A 17,498-nucleotide genomic window follows, 5' to 3' on the forward strand; every position below is an offset into this window, starting at 1 on the left:
TCTTCTACAGTATCTGCCTTTGTGCCATATTGCTTTCTTTGGGAATAGACAAAGTGGGTGGATGCCTCGAATGGTCGATATTGTATTGCTATGGTTTTTAGGTTTTGTAGCTTTGAGACTCATGGTTTCGTGTATTGTGATATCCATTCTTGATTCATTTTAAAAAGACAAAGGTTTCACTCTAGTGTCTATTCTTCACAATGAGAGACGAGACCATTTTGATGTGCTTTCTTGCTGGGGAGCGCCCCCCCCCCTTCCTGCCCTTTAATTTAGTTTCAGATGTCCGCTCATCCTTTTAGATTCAGAGTACTTGTAAGCGTTTTAAACCAATGTTCTCTCTGTAATGATGTTGCCCTCCACCCAGAATTGTTTTTGCTGGGCCATATCAAGATTTAAAGTAGGGCATTGATAGGTAGCTAGAGGCTAGTAGACTCTGCGTTTTGTGTCCCCAAACCGTTCTGACTTACTTAACATCCTTAAAGCATCTCTCAATGTCCCTAGTGCTCCATTGCCAAGGTAGGAGGGTGATCTCATGAGATGGCAACATGAGTTAATATCTATTATCCTACAGATGACTCATTGCTAAGACTTTCAAGAGCTCAGTGTTCGGTAGCTCATTGCCTTTAATTGTTGAGCATATGGCCACACTCCAGTACTGTTATCTATAGGTTCTTGAATCTAAACACACACACACACACACACACACACACACACACACACACACACACTGACAATGTCTCTTCCATTCTCTTTTCTCTTGCTCCCTCTTTTTCTTCTCCTATCTCTCTCTCTTTCTTCACCCCTCTGTCCTCCAGGGCTTCTTTCGGAGGAGCATCCAGAAGAGCATGGTGTACACATGTCACCGGGAGAAGAACTGCATCATCAACAAGGTCACCAGGAACCGCTGCCAGTACTGCCGGCTGCAGAAATGCTTGGAAGTGGGCATGTCCAAGGAGTGTGAGTAGTAGTGCACTACTGTATTACACTACAGGACCCTGACAGTGCCAACCCTAACCTCGGTACACTATACACTACTCCTTCCAGTCATGTCAGCAACCACACTGCAGTCAGAGGGCAGGACGTCATCCAAACTATGCACAGAGGATCGGGACAGTCCTTTCATTGTCGTTCGACTGGGTCCCATCTGGGATGAAATGTCTAGCTATTTGATTGAGTTCTGATTGATAGGATATCATGCATCACTGAACTACACTACACCAGCCACTCCAGCCTATAACCTCTGAGCCAACAGGCAACACATATTCCGATCCCCATCATTCTCTGTCATAAAGCCTCATAACTGTGTACGTGTGCGTGCGGCACTGCCCCAATGCACAGTTTGGCTTTGCACAGTAATGGTGGTAGCTTGGTGGGCCTCTGTGATGAATATGTTAGCACCAGCAGAGAGTGAAAGAGCAGGCTTCGCCTCTGATCAGGGCATCCCGGGGGCTGTGTGAACACACACAGTACACACACACACTGTCAGACCACCCAAGCTAATTGGTGGAGGTGATAGGGAAGACCTATGGCTGGAAGGGCCTTACCTCAGCCTACCGACACACACACACAGGTCCAAACTGTATACATAGTAAATATACTCACTCATACGCAGGCAAGCACACACAGACCCTCCTCGCCCTTTCCCTCCTCCATCCCTCTCTCTGTCGTCTCTCTGCTATGGTATTTACCCTCTTCATGATACTGTAATGCTCTGTGAGTTTCCCACGCGGCGGGCTGTCTGAGGCTTACTGCAAAGTAAGTTATCCTCAGTGCTCCTTACCTCTGAATGGGCCCATTAATCATGGTTATAACGATCACGGCAGGCAGCTCTGCAACACCCACAACAGGGACAGACGGGAGATGGTCTAGTGCACGGCTGATGTTAAAAGCAACCGATACAGGCTCAGATGTTTCTTCTGTCCATCTCCCTAATGGTTAAGGGTTAACATCTATGTCAAGTTAAAGAAGGACCCATATAGGTTCACTCTTACTCCCATACTCCCTCCTATTTAGTCATTGTGTCTGTGTGTGTTTGTACTAGAGGGTTATGTTGGTGTCTGGTAAGTGAGGGTGTAGTGTTGATTTGTGTGCCTGTGTCCTGGCTGATAACTTTAGCCGTGTTGCAGTGCTACTTCGAAAGGGGGTGGTGGTGGTGGTGGTGTTGTGTGTGTGGGGGGGGGGTCTGGCCATCTGGGGGCCTGCGGGGAGCCACCGCGGAGGCTGGGAGGACCGGCCACTCTGCTAGGGGACATCTCGGTGACCTTGCATCCGCTCGACAACTCCGACATCACTGCCAGTATCAGTGCCAGGTGGCCATGCCAAGGCAGAGCGAGAGAGAGAGAGGGATGTGAGTTACTATGGAAAGACTGAGAGAGCCCGAGTGGTGTCAAGGAAAGGCAGGGCTGGTAAATGCTCTTTTTCAATGTCAATGTTTACCTTTTTGTCTTTTTTTCTTAGGCGTTCCGTTGAAACTCTGACAAACCTGCTGGTGATTACTGTATGCGTGTAGAATGTTGAGTTGATTTATGTTATGGGGGGGGGTTGTAATTTGGTTTCTAACTAAGTGAGCCAGATGTACTACATGTTATTCCGTTTGTATGATATCTATTGTCTACCGGTGAATTTGTGTGTAGAATATAGTCTGTGTACGACAGAGAATGTGCCCATTCAAGTTGTAGGGTTTGTTGAGTTTTATTTTGAATTGAATTATTAACATTCAGGTTATATGATGGTTCATTTCAGTATACATGACCCCATCCTGCCAGCATGAACTTTTCCCCCTGTGTTACTGTGGTAGGGTGGGGGTGGCTTTACTGCACTAGGGGGAGCCCTGTGTTCGTTACTTTGTGCCCTGTCGAGGGGGTAAACCTGTGCCCCTCCTTTGTCGCCTCAGCTCCTCGCACCAGCTCCAAAGGCGGGATGGTGTTGGGCCCCCAGCCGCCGCCCCCACCATTGGAGACCGGGAGGGGACAGACTGGGGGGCCAGGGGCGGACAGGGCAGCTCCCCCGGGTAAGCAGCCGCCCCCCCTCCTCCCCCAACCCCCTTTCCTCTGTCCCCTCTACCCTCCATCCCTCATCCCCTGTTTTCATCTCCCGTGCTGTGCCCTAGCATCTCCAGCATGTATGAGAGGAAGAGGAGGGTAGGAGCGGGAGGGAGAACAAGTTTCATCGTTGTTCCACCGCTACAGAGCAGAGAGAGACAGAGAGAGAGAGAGAGCGAGAGAGAGAGAGGCAGGCAGGAGAAGCAGGGGAACATTGACATTTTTATCTTTCCATTGAATTTAATCTGTGTGACGGACGACCTGTCGCCGTTTTCATTTTCCTCCCTCAAATTATCCGTCTGTCTGCCGGCCCCCTCTCTCTTTCTCGTACATACAGGCGTATACTCACATGCAAATATTCACACAGATTCATGCAGACATATTGTCAAAAGTAGCCTTCTGTATTATGAAATCCACTATTGATTGATGGGAGTCTGTGTATTGCTTCTAGCATACCGCACACAATACAATACTGTTTGCTACAATGAAGATACTGCTAGTATTTGGTTCATATCAGTGGGCAAGACCTTGCTACACGCTCATACCGTTTGAGAATGCTAGATGTAATCCCTCATAGATCAGACAAAGGATTCACGTAGACACTATTCACGGTTTACACACACACACACACACACACACACACACACACACACACACACACACACACACACACACACACACACACACACACACACACACACACACACACACACACACACACACACACACACACACACACAAAACAATGCGGATGGCTGTTGTATTTCTCCTCCTCGCTAGCCCTGCTATGGATCTCCCGCCAGTTATTGCACGCGGCAATTCTCCATGACTGATCGCGAGTCCCGGCTAATGGTTCTTTAATGACTGCATTAAATTGTGTTGTGCGGCTTATGATTGCAGTGCCAATTTGTCAGCACGGGTAATGTCTCTGCGTTAAGGATGCCCTACTTTTATTTAGGAATTAATTTAACGTCTCCAGCGGACCCCTAATGGCGGTGGGGCCGCTGAGTCACTTTGACAGCCACAGAGAGCAGAGGGGGGGAGACACTCTCTCTCACACACATGCACACACATTCTCACATCACTTGGAATTCTCAACTCTCCTCACAGTTCCTTTAAAGGTGGGTGGACTTCGTGGTAAGGACAAATAGCATTTGGCAATGCATAGCTGTGTAGATGTAAAGAAAGTGCTTTACTTAATTTCTTTACCTAATTTCATCTGCAGTCCCTTGGGTCTTAGTGATGTCAGGGTGAGCTTCCTTAGCAAAGCAAAGGTTCTGCTGTTGTGTAATGTTTGACTCCTAGACTTGAAGCTCCCCTGTCTCTCTAAGTAATCCAAGGGAGGGAGGCCTGTCTGTGAACTGATTAATGAGCGTTGTCCCTGTATGGTGAATCCCTCTCTGGCTGGCCCTGGGCCAGTCCCCCCCGGTCAGATGTTGCCCTTAGACAGACACTAATCTATGGTAAGTTTTGTGTGCCCTTCTAATGGTTAAAGGTTAGGATTTTGACAGGGGAAGCTGATCCAAGATCTGTAAGGGTAACCTCTGGGTCGAGGTCTGGGACCGCTGGGTCTGCACAGAACAACACCACTAACTGGGGCTACAGCTGGTGACTGGAGAGAGAGAGAGAGAGAGAGAGGGAGGAGAGAAGAGGGAAACAAAAACACAAGGAAGAGCTATCAGATAACATGTGACGCTTGGAGAGAGAGAGCGGGACACGGACAGGGGGAGCAAGCTAGCTAGTGAGGATTAGACAAGAGCAAGAGAGGAATGTGTAACATCAAGAACGGAAGAAAGAAAGAAAAGAGAGAGAGAGAGTGAGTGAGAGCGCGAATGCTGGAGGGAGTTGTGCAGCGTGCGGGCTGTGGGCTCAGCCGAGCCCTTTAAACCATTACTGCCTGGATATTTGTCATATTATGTTATTAGATTAGCCGGAGCCTCTAATGAAAGCAGTAGCAATTTATCAGCATTACGTACAACCTTATCCGCCAACGCTATTTATCACCTAACCTCCCACCCCTTCACCCCCCTGTCAGACCTATACACCCCGAGGAGGGGGTGGGGGAAGGAGGGAGAGGGCTGGATATACCCTAATGGCTTTCCAGTGCTTAAAACAGCGACGCCTGGTGTGTTTGTCATTTCGGGAGTAAGTGTAGCTACATTCGGAGGGAATGGCATTTCTCCAGCTTTCCTTTTGGATTATTCCAGGGCTTTTCCTCAGTAATATCGCTCTCCACCCTTTCACTGACTCCTCATGGTCGTTTATCTTCCCAGCTGGGATCAGAGCTGGAATGTGTTGCTTCTTAGCTACAGTGGCCCTTGCAGCTTTTTGTTCTCCTACCTCAACGTAATCATCCTCTTCCATCGTGTACCTGTCCTGCTAGATAGCCTACCTACACTACCTCCTGCACTTGACCTTTTGCTACCTCTAGTTTATATCTCAGTCCCCTCTTGGTTTCGGTTTAGATACCCACGCAATTTGAATAATGTTCCACGATTTGTTCCCCCAACACAAGTGAAGTCCTGGGGTGCTTCACCAACAGTTTAATTTCACTGATGGTCTTGCCGTTTGATTTAAGTTTTCCTTTCTAGTTTAGGCGGGAAATGCAGTATCCTTCCTAGACTGTTTGTAAAGCACCCTTTTCAACAAACTTTTTTATTTTTTTATTTAACTTCTACATTCCACTACTAAATATCCGCCCTGTATCTAAACCCTGCTTCTCTTCCTTTTCTCTCTTCAGCGGTGAGGAATGACCGGAACAAGAAGAAGAAGGATGAGAAGAAGCAGGAGAGCACAGAGAGCTACGTGCTGAGCATTGAGACGGAGCAGATGATCAACAGGGTCAGCAAGGCGCATAAGGAGACCTTCCCTTCGCTCTGCCAGCTGGGCAAATACACTACGGTGAGCACCACAATACTGTGTTTGCACATACACAATCTTATAGACAAACCAGTGCAGCGAATTCACTCATCTGTTGTTTGATATTGTAGCCCTTTCCTGCAGTCTAATGACCTAGTGGCCTCATGGATGGAATGTTATTCATATTTTTCATGATTCATAAAAAAAATCTAGTCTTTCTATGTCAAACGGTTTTGTTATTTCAGTCTTCTGTTATATATATAAAGTGTAATATTGGCATGCAAACTCAAAATGGAATACATTTCAACTCTAGAAAATGCAGTCTTGACTTGAGTCTAGAAAAAGTCTAGCTGGTTAGTTTCTTGTCTTAGCAAACCATTGACATGACAACCGATGATGTTATGGCTGGCGATGAGTTAATTGACATAGATGTTGACACCATTGCACCCCATGGTTTTAAACAAGAGAAACCCCAACTTTCTGCAACTTTACGAAGGTACTACTCATTATGTGATACAAGTGTCTTTTCTTTTAAACATTTTTGCAAAAGTTTTTAAAAATAAACTGAAATATCACATTCACATACAATTGAAGTCGGAAGTTTACATACTTAGGTTGTAGTCATTAAAACCTGTTTTTCAACCACTCCACAAATTTCTTGTTATTAATCAAATCAAAATCAAATCATATCAAATGTATTTGTCACATATTTACATTTAAGTCATTTAGCAGACGCTCTTATCCAGAGCGATTTACATATTGGTGCATTCACCTTATGACATCCAGTGGAACTGCCACTTTACAATAGTGCATCTAAATCTTTTAAGGGGGGGGGGGGGGGGGGTAGAAGGATTACTTTATCCTATCCTAGGTATTCCTTAAAGAGGTGGGGTTTCAGGTGTCTCCGGAAGGTGGTGATTGACTCCGCTGTCCTGGCGTCGTGAGGGAGTTTGTTCCACCATTGGGGGGGCCAGAGCAGCGAACAGTTTTGACTGGGCTGAGCGGGAGCTGTACTTCCTCAGTGGTAGGGAGGCGAGCAGGCCAGAGGTGGATGAACGCAGTGCCCTTGTTTGGGTGTAGGGCCTGATCAGAGCCTGGAGGTACTGAGGTGACGTTCCCCTCACAGCTCCGTAGGCAAGCACCATGGTCTTGTAGCGGATGCGAGCTTCAACTGGAAGCCAGTGGAGAGAGCGGAGGAGCGGGGTGACGTGAGAGAACTTGGGAAGGTTGAACATCAGACGGGCTGCGGCGTTCTGGATGAGTTGTAGGGGTTTAATGGCACAGGCAGGGAGCCCAGCCAACAGCGAGTTGCAGTAATCCAGACGGGAGATGACAAGTGCCTGGATTAGGACCTGCTCCGCTTCCTGTGTGAGGCAGGGTCGTACTCTGCGGATGTTGTAGAGCATGAACCTACAGGAACGGGCCACCGCCTTGATGTTAGTTGAGAACGACAGGGTGTTGTCCAGGATCACGCCAAGGTTCTTAGCGCTCTGGGAGGAGGACACAATGGAGTTGTCAACCGTGATGGCGAGATCATGGAACGGGCAGTCCTTCCCCGGGAGGAAGAGCAGCTCCGTCTTGCCGAGGTTCAGCTTGAGGTGGTGATCCGTCATCCACACTGATATGTCTGCCAGACATGCAGAGATGCGATTCGCCACCTGGTCATCAGAAGGGGGAAAGGAGAAGATTAATTGTGTGTCGTCTGCATAGCAATGATAGGAGAGACCACGTGAGGTTATGACAGAGCCAAGTGACTTGGTGTATAGCGAGAATAGGAGAGGGCCTAGAACAGAGCCCTGGGGGACACCAGTGGTGAGAGCGCGTGGTGAGGAGACATTCTCGCCACGCCACCTGGTAGGAGCAACCTGTCAGGTAGGACGCAATCCAAGCGTGGGCCGCGCCGGAGATGCCCAACTCGGAGAGGGTGGAGAGGAGGATCTGATGGTTCACAGTATCGAAGGCAGCCGATAGGTCTAGAAGGATGAGAGCAGAGGAAAGAGAGTTAGCTTTAGCAGTGCGGAGCGCCTCCATGATACAGAGAAGAGCAGTCTCAGTTGAATGACTATTCTTGAAACCTGACTGATTTGGATCAAGAATGTCATTCAGGTTGTTGGTTGGCCGGCCGTCACAAGACGCGAGATTTCATCTGGAGAGAGAGGGGAGAAAGAGGTCAGAGCACAGGGTAGGGCAGTGTGAGCAGAACCAGCGGTGTCGTTTGACTTAGCAAACGAGGATCGGATGTCGTCGACCTTCTTTTCAAAATGGTTGACGAAGTCATCTGCAGAGAGGGGGGAGGGGGAGGAGGATTCAGGAGGGAGGAGAAGGTGGCAAAGAGCTTCCTAGGGTTAGAGGCAGATGCTTGGAATTTAGAGTGGTAGAAAGTGGCTTTAGCAGCAGAGAAGGAAAATGTAGAGAGGAGGGAGTGAAAGGATGCCAGGTCCGCAGGGAGGCGAGTTTTCCTCCATTTCCGCTCGGCTGCCCGGAGCCCTGTACATACACATGGTTAGCAGATGTTAATGCGAGTGGAGCTAAATGCTTGTGCTTCTAGTTCCGACAATGCAGTAATAACCAACGAGTAATCTAACCTAACAACTCCAAAACTACTATCTTATACACACACAAGTGTAAAGGGATAAAGAATATGTACATAAAGATATATGAATGAGTGACGGTACAGAGCGGCATAGGCAAGATGCAGTAGATGGTATCGAGTACAGTATGTACATATGAGATGAGTATGTAGGGTATGTAAACATTATATTAAGTAGCGTAGTTTAAAGTGGCTAGTGATACATGGATTACATAAAGATGCACTAGATTATATAGAGTACAGTATATACATATGAGATGAATAATGTAGGGTATGTAAACATTATATTAAGTATCATTGTTTAAAGTGGCTAGTGATATAGTTTACCACAATTCCCATTATTAAAGTGGCTGGAGTTGAGTCAGTGTGTTGGCAGCAGCCACTCAATGTTAGTGGTGGCTGTTTAACAGTCTGATGGCCTTGAGATAGAAGCTGTTTTTCAGTATCTCGGTCCCTGCTTTGATAATATATGCCATTTACCTGTACTGACCCCTCGCCTTCTGGATGATAGCGGGGTGAACAGGCAGTGGCTCGGGTGGTTGTTGTCCTTGATGATCTTTATGGCCTTCCTGTGACATCGGGTGGTGTAGGTGTCCTGGAGGGCAGGTAGTTTGCCCCCGGTGATGCGTTGTGCAGACCTCACTACCCTCTGGAGAGCCTTACGGTTGTGGGCGGAGCGGTTGCCGTACCAGGCGGTGACTTAATCCTGTCGGGCTGTATCATTTTTCCAACAATTGTTTACAGACAGATTATTTCACTTTTAATTCACTGTATCACAATTCCAGTGGGTCAGCAGTTTACACAAATTAAGTTGACTGTGCCTTTAAACAGCTTGGAAAATTCCAGACAATATGTCATGGCTTTAGAAGCTTCTGATTGGCTAATTGACATAATTTGAGTCAATTGAAGGTGTACCTGTGGATGTATTTCAAGGCCTACCTTCAAATCCAGTGCCTCTTTTCATGGGAAAACCAAAAGAAATCAGCCAAGACCTCAGAAAAAAAATTGTAGACCTCCACAAGTCTGGTTCATCCTTGGGAGCAATTTCCAAATGCCTGAAGGTACCATGTTCACCTGTACAAACAATAGTATGCAAGTATAAACACCATGGGACCACACAGCCGTCATTCTGCTCAGGAAGGAGATGCGTTCTGTCTCCTAGAGATGAACGTACTTTGGTGCAAAAAATGCAAATCAATCCCAGAACAACAGCAAAGGACCTACAGCTGCAACATCAAGAGCATGGGTTGCATCACAGCCTGGTACGGCAATTGCTCGGCCTCCGACCGCAAGGCACTTCAGAGGGTAGTGCTTACGGCCCAGTGCATCACTGGGGCAAAGCTACCTGTCATCCAGGACCTCTACACCAGGCGGTGTCAGAGGACGGCCCTAAAAATTGCCAACGACCCCAGCCACCCCAGTCATAGACTGTTCTCTCTACTACCGCATGGCAAGCAGTACCGGAGTCCACCCCCCCCCCCCCCCTCTTTTACGCTGCTGCTACTCTCTGTTTATCACATGTATAGTCACTTTAACTATACATTCATGTACATACTACCTAAATTGGCCCGACCAAACAGTGCTCCTGCACATTGGCTAACCGGGCTATCTGCATTGTGTCCCACCACCCACCACCCGCCAACCCCTCTTTTTACGCTACTGCTACTCTCTGTTCATCATATATGCATAGTCACTTCAACGATACCTACATGTACATACTACCTCAATAAGCCTGACTAACTGTTGTCTGTATACAGCCTTGCTACTCTTTTTTTCAAATGTCTTTTTACTGTTGTTTTATTTCTTTACTTACCTACACACACAAACACACATACCTTTTTTTCCCGCGCCAATGGTTAGAGCCTGTAAGTAAGCATTTCACCTGTTGTATTCGGCGCACGTGACAAATAAACGTTGATTTGATTTGAAGATGCTGGAGTAAACGAGTACAAAAGTATCTCTATCCACAGTAAAACGAGTCCAATATCGACATATCCTGGCCGCACAGAAAGGAAGAAGCCACTGCTCCTTGGCAAATGGGTCTTCCAAATGGACATTGACCCCAAGCATACATCCGAAGTTGTGGCTTAAGGACAACAACATCAAGGTATTGGAGTGGCCATCACAAAGCCCTGACCTCAATTCTATAGAACATTTGTTGGCAGGACTGAAAAAGCAAGGAGGCCTACAAACCTGACTCAGTGACACCAGCTCAGTCAGGAGGAATAGGCCAAAATTGTGGGACGCTTGCGGAAGGCTACCCGAAATGTTTGACCCAAGTTAAACCATTTATAGGCAATGCTACCAGATACTGACTTCTGACCCACTGGGAATGTGATGAAAGAAAACAAAGGTAGAAGTTGAAATATATTAGTCTCTCTACTATTTGTCTGACATTTCATATTCTTAAAATAAAGTGGTGATCATAACTGACCTAAGACAATAAATTTGTACTAGGATTAAATGTCAGGAATTGTGAAAAACTTGAGTTAAATATATTTGGCTAATTAGTATGTAAACTTCCGACTTCAACTGTAAGTATTCATACCCTTTACTCAGTACTCTTTTGAAGCACCTTTGGCAGTGATTACACCCTTGAGTCTTCTTGGGTAAGATGCTACAAGCTTGGCACACCTGTATTTGGGGAGTTTCTCCCATTCTTCTCTTCAGATCCTCTCAAGCTCTGTCAGATTAGATGGGGAGCGTTGCTGCGCAGCTATTTTCAGGTCCCGCCCAAGACACTCAATCCGGTTCATGTCCGGGCTATGGCTGGGCCACTCAAGGACGCTCAGAGACTTGTCCCAAAGCCATTCCTGCATTGTCTTGCCTGTGTGCTTAGCGTCGTTGTCCTGTTGGAAGGTGAACCTTCGCCGCAGTCTCAGGTCCTGAGTGCTCTGGAGCAGAATTTCATCAAGGATCTCTGTACATTTCTCTCTTCATCTTTCCCTCGATCCTGACTAGTCTCCCAGTCCCTGCCGTTGAAAACATCCCCACAGCATGATGCTTCCACCACCATGCTTCACCGTAGAGATGGTGCCAGGTTTCCTCCAGACGTGACACTTTGCATTCAGGCAAAAGAGTTCAATTTTTAGTTTCATCAGACCAGAGAATCTTGTTTCTCATGGTCTGAGAGTGTTTAGGTACCTTTTGGTAAACTCCAAGTGGGCTGTCGTGCCTTTTACTGAGGAGTGGCTTCTGTCTCGCAACTCTACCATAAATTCCTGATTTTGTGGAGTGCTGCTGAGATGGTTGTCCTTCTGGAAGGTTCTCCCATCTCCACAGAGGAACTCTGGAGCTCTGTCAGAGTGACCATCGACTTCTTGGTCACCTACCTGACCAAGGCCCTTCTCCCTCGATTGCTCAGTTTGACCGGGCGGCCAGCTCTAGGAAGAGTCTTGGTGGTTATAAACTTCTTCCATTTAAGAATGATGGGGGCCACTGTGTTCTTGGAGGCCTTCAATGCTGCAGACATTTTTTGGTACCCTTCCCCAGATCTGTGCCTCGACACAATCCTGTCTCTGAGCGCTATGGACAATTCCTTCAACCTCAGGGCTTGGTTTTTGCTCTGACATGCACTGTCAACTGTGGGCCCTTATATAGACAGGTGTGTGCCTTTCCAAATCATTCTCCAATCAATTTAATTTACCACAGGTGGACTCCAATCAAGTTGTTGAAACATCTCAAGGATGATCAATGGAAACGGGATGCACCTGAGCTCAATTTTGAGTCTCATAGCAAAGCAATACTTAAATAAATAAGGTATTTCTTTGTTTTCGCTTTGTAATTATGGGGTATTGTGTGTAGATTGATGACATGTTTTATTTAATCCATTTTAGAATAAGGCTGTAACGTAACAAAATGTTAAGTGGTCTGAATACTTTCCAAAGGCATTGTATTATTTTGTTTAAGACTACAAAGAAACACTCTGTGTGACCCTGATTTAGCCCACTGCAGTAAAAGGCTTACCGAATGATTCTTCAAAGTGTTGTTTAAGTATTGCTTCAGAACCTTATTGGTGCTGCTACCTTTTATTCTCATATCCAGAGTACATGTATTTGATTTGTTTTGTAAAACATGTCGGTGTGGAGCCTTGAATGTAGCACTTCGTCCAATAAAGACTTGTTAGCACTCAAACTCTAACTAGTCCCTCTCTCTCGTTCAGAGTAACAGCTCGGAGAGGCGTGTGGCTCTGGACGTGGACCTGTGGGACAAGTTCAGTGAGCTGTCCACCAAGTGTATCATCAAGACGGTGGAGTTCGCCAAGCAGCTTCCTGGCTTCACCACGCTCACCATCGCTGACCAGATCACCCTGCTCAAGGCCGCCTGTCTGGACATACTGGTAAGGACTGCCTTTGGTTCACTCTGCTAATGGTGGTCTGGAACAAATTCCTGCGTACCATCTCAGATCGCTCTTCAGGGTCAGGTTTGAGTCGCTCACCAACACTGGTCCTGGTCCATCTGAGGGGGGACTACAGGCATTTGTTCCAGCATTAAAACACCATATCACCTTAATTAGTTGAAACAAATGTATTAGTGCTGGGGTGGTGTAAAAACCTGCACACCATCTAGTCGTTCAGGCCCAGGATAAGTGAGTGGTGACCACTGTTATTATATAACATCTGATCATAGCATTGCTGACGTGTCAGCTACTTATCGATTCATCCCTGTGCTATTGCATGATTGGCCACACATTGGATTTGTTGACGTGCTTCTTCAGATTCTGCGGATCTGCACGCGCTACACACCGGAGCAGGACACCATGACGTTCTCTGATGGCCTGACGCTAAACCGCACCCAGATGCACAATGCCGGCTTCGGACCGCTCACCGACCTGGTGTTCGCCTTCGCCAACCAGCTCCTCCCCCTGGAGATGGATGATGCTGAGACGGGGCTGCTCAGTGCCATCTGTCTGCTGTGTGGAGGTACTGCGGCTGTTTGGACCCTATACTACTGCATACACACACCCACCCACCCATACACAGTGATTGAAGCTGATAATGACATTGTGTCCAGGTAGGGTAGGGGTTAATCTGCCTCATCTTCATTTGGCTGTGAAGGTTTCTCCGTCTTAAACAAATAAGTCTGGTCACATCTCTTCTCATTATAGGCCACTAACACTATCGTATTCCAGCATTCACACATTGGACCGGCCCAGAACTAGGAATGTTGACGTGTGCTGTATCTTGAGAACCATTTAGTGGTTTAAACCTCTCGAGTCTAAGCCGAGGGGGTTCCAAGCTAACATATGGAGTTGTTTTAAGATGGTCATACCAAGGATCATTTATCTATTTGATTTAGAATTTAAAGAAATATAGGATTATTTTTATTATTTGATGAAACATTGAATTTGGCATTACTGCTATTATCCAATAGAAACACATTGAATAACAGATTCACTACATGCAACAATAGATGGTCCAACAAATTAATGTAAAGAAAGTTAGTTCTGAAGTGTCTGTCCAATATCTGAGAGATATAAGAAAGATCAGGAAATTATGACATGTTTTCCTCCCCTTATTATAGGCACGAAACGATCTCCCATTTTTTTAACTGGTCCCAGGGGACCTGCAGACGCGTCTTGTGAGGCTGGGGGTGTCCTAATGTGTGTCTCAGCTGTCCACAGAGGGGTCATATTAGTGTGTAGGCCAAACCGTTCAGTCTCAGCTGTCCACAGAGGGGTCATATTAGTGTGTAGGCCAAACCGTTCAGTCTCAGCTGTCCACAGAGGGGTCATATTAGTGTTTAGGCCAAACCGTTCAGTCTCAGCTGTCCACAGAGGGGTCATATTAGTGTGTAGGCCAAACCGTTCAGTCTCAGCTGTCCACAGAGGGGTCATATTAGTGTGTAGGCCAAACCGTTCAGTCTCAGCTGTCCACAGAGGGGTCATATTAGTGTTTAGGCCAAACCGTTCAGTCTCAGCTGTTCACAGAGGGGTCATATTAGTGTGTAGGCCAAACCGTTCAGTCTCAGCTGTCCACAGAGGGGTCATATTAGTGTGTAGGCCAAACCGTTCAGTCTCAGCTGTCCACAGAGGGGTCATATTAGTGTGTAGGCCAAACCGTTCAGTCTCAGCTGTCCACAGAGGGGTCATATTAGTGTGTAGGCCAAACCGTTCAGTCTCAGCTGTCCACAGAGGGGTCATATTAGTGTGTAGGCCAAACCGTTCAGTCTCAGCTGTCCACAGAGGGGTCATATTAGTGTTTAGGCCAAACCGTTCAGTCTCAGCTGTCCACAGAGGGGTCATATTAGTGTGTAGGCCAAACCGTTCAGTCTCAGCTGTCCACAGAGGGGTCATAGACACCGCTCCATCTCTGCCACCTTTCACCGCAGATATGGCGGATGATTCGATTTTCCACAGAGCCGTGGAGGTTGTAAGCTAAGGGTTAATAGTAAAAACGTTACAATGTGTACTTAGACATTCTCAGTATTGACCTACCTGGAGATAGTTCAGGAGGTGTAGCTAATCTGGTAATGTCGTGCAAATATGATGAACCGCATTGTAGAATACAGTTTAGTGTGAGCTCTGTTTTTATTACGTTCCACCTGACTGAACACACCCGATATTGTGTTTTGCTGTGTGTAGATCGGCAGGACCTGGAGCAGGCAGACAAGGTGGACGTACTACAGGAGCCGCTACTGGAGGCTCTGAAGATCTACGTGAGGAAGAGGAGGCCTCACAAACCACACATGTTCCCAAAGATGCTGATGAAAATCACCGACCTGAGGAGCATCAGCGCCAAAGGTGAGAGGCATCGATCTACACACAGCTGTGGATCAGTCATATACTTCTGTATCAATTAGCCTTATGTTATATTTTCTACTATGTATTGCAATTAAGGTACGCTAAAATGTCCATGAACGTTTAAACTGTCCATAAAGGATTGTAAAGGTCTACATGATCTATTCTGTCATTGTAAATGTATTGTAGATCAAGTCAAATGTGACTAATTCATAACGGGGTTGAATGCCCACAACAGACTAAAACCGTATATTGGTCTTCCTACCTAATCGATGCCTTCCTCTTCCCCTCTGTCCCCCCACCCTTCCTCAGGAGCTGAGCGTGTCATCACCCTGAAGATGGAGATCCCGGGCTCCATGCCCCCTCTCATCCAGGAGATGCTGGAGAACTCTGAGGGTCTGGAGAGCGGGGCCACAGGCACCCGGACCAGCGGAGCCCCCCCAGGCAGCTGCAGCCCCAGCCTGTCCCCCAGCTCCGCCCAAAGCAGCCCCAGCCCCACCACACAGTCGCCGTAGCAAACCCTCCTTTTTCCTCATTCACTTCAATCTCCCTGTGGTTTGGGGGGTCCTCGCTGGACACAGAGACCGGTGTGCTCTTCAAGTGTTCCTCCCCCCGCGTGACACACCCTCTCCTGCTCCTCCCCCTCAAAGACACTGTCTGGAAAATTGCGTAAAGGTGGCGGCAGGATTTCTCTGAATGACCATACTGTGGAACACTGCTGACATCTCCTCTGTCCGATGCCTCCTCCACAATCAGCTCTCCCCACCTCTACCTGAAAGACTGAGGGGAGGAACAGGAAGGAGCATTCAGAGTTGTGAACACTGGTCCACTCAGAGAGGCTGGCCGGAAATGGGGACAGACAAACGGACAGGACAAGCAGAGAGACTAACACCAGACACTTTTTGCGTTTCTCAGAGGAGGACTGCAGGCATGGACTTGTCAAAGAAGACCACACAAAAAGACTGGGTCTTTCTACTTTTCCAACTTGGAAAAACAGATTTCGTACAAAAGATATATAAATATATAGAGAAAAGTAAGGAACTATTGTGATTGACTTGTACATGATGGAATAACAGGTTTGAGAAGGTTCATTTTTGTTGATTAAATGCTCTTATATTCCTCCACTGTTTTAATTGTTTCATACTCATGAGAGTATCAAGAGAAATGTTCCATTGTTTTATCACATACCAATGTTCTAATTAACAAAAGTCGAGAAGTTGAAATTGCTTTTTCAATATACAGACAGACACACACAGACAGACACACACAGACAGACACACACAGACAGACACACACAGACAGACACACACAGACAGACACACACAGACAGACACACACAGACAGACACACACAGACGCACACACAGACAGACACAGACAGACACACACAGACAGACACACACAGACAGGCACACACAGACAGACACACACAGACAGACACACACAGACAGACACAGACAGACACACACAGACAGACACAGACAGACAGACAGACACACACACAGACAGACAGACACACACAGACAGACAGACACACACAGACAGACAGACACACACAGACACACACACACAGACACAGACACACAGACACAGACAGACACACACAGACAGACACACAGACACACAGACAGACACAGACAGACAGACACAGACAGACACAGACAGACACACAGACAGAGACAGACAGACACACAGACAGAGACACACAGACAGAGACAGACAGACACACAGACAGAGACAGACAGACAGACAGACAGACAGACAGACAGACAGACAGACAGACACAGAGACAGACACAGACAGACACAGACAGACACACACAGGCACAGACAGACACACACAGACACAGACAGACACACACAGACACACACAGACACAGACAGACACAGACAGACACACACAGACACACACAGACACAGAGACAGACACACACAGACACAGAGACAGACACACACATACACAGACAGACACACACAGACACAGACAGACACAGAGACAGACACACACAGACACAGACAGACACACACAGACACAGACAGACACACACAGACACAGACAGACACAGAGACAGACACACACAGACACAGAGACAGACACACACAGACACAGACAGACACACACAGACAGACACACACAGACAGACACACATACAGACAGACACACAGACAGACACAGACAGACAGACACACAGACACAGACAGACACACAGACAGACACAGACAGACACAGACAGACACACAGACAGACACAGACAGACGGACACACAGACA

The 17,498-nt window shown here is 47.1% G+C and overlaps 1 protein-coding gene across 5 annotated transcripts in view; it reads left to right on the plus strand.

Annotated features, from left to right (window-relative positions):
- The window catches only part of LOC124039907 (retinoic acid receptor alpha-like), a 265,171-nt gene extending 248,822 nt beyond the window's left edge, over positions 1 to 16,349 (plus strand). For 3 of the 5 annotated variants that reach the window (XM_046356452.1, XM_046356453.1, XM_046356451.1), the window contains 7 exons: positions 816 to 957; positions 2,894 to 3,010; positions 5,782 to 5,942; positions 12,653 to 12,829; positions 13,208 to 13,412; positions 15,074 to 15,232; positions 15,542 to 16,349. In XM_046356452.1, coding sequence (XP_046212408.1) covers positions 816 to 957; positions 2,894 to 3,010; positions 5,782 to 5,942; positions 12,653 to 12,829; positions 13,208 to 13,412; positions 15,074 to 15,232; positions 15,542 to 15,744 — 1,164 coding nt within the window. In that variant the 3' untranslated portion in view covers positions 15,745 to 16,349. The remainder of the gene's footprint in view (positions 1 to 815; positions 958 to 2,893; positions 3,011 to 5,781; positions 5,943 to 12,652; positions 12,830 to 13,207; positions 13,413 to 15,073; positions 15,233 to 15,541) is intronic. The other 2 variants (XM_046356455.1, XM_046356454.1) reach the window with 1 other exon arrangement.
- Positions 16,350 to 17,498: the final 1,149 nt, after the last annotated feature.

The sequence above is a fragment of the Oncorhynchus gorbuscha genome, linkage group LG07, assembly GCF_021184085.1.
Source record: "Oncorhynchus gorbuscha isolate QuinsamMale2020 ecotype Even-year linkage group LG07, OgorEven_v1.0, whole genome shotgun sequence".
Classification (NCBI taxonomy): Eukaryota; Metazoa; Chordata; class Actinopteri; order Salmoniformes; family Salmonidae; genus Oncorhynchus; species Oncorhynchus gorbuscha.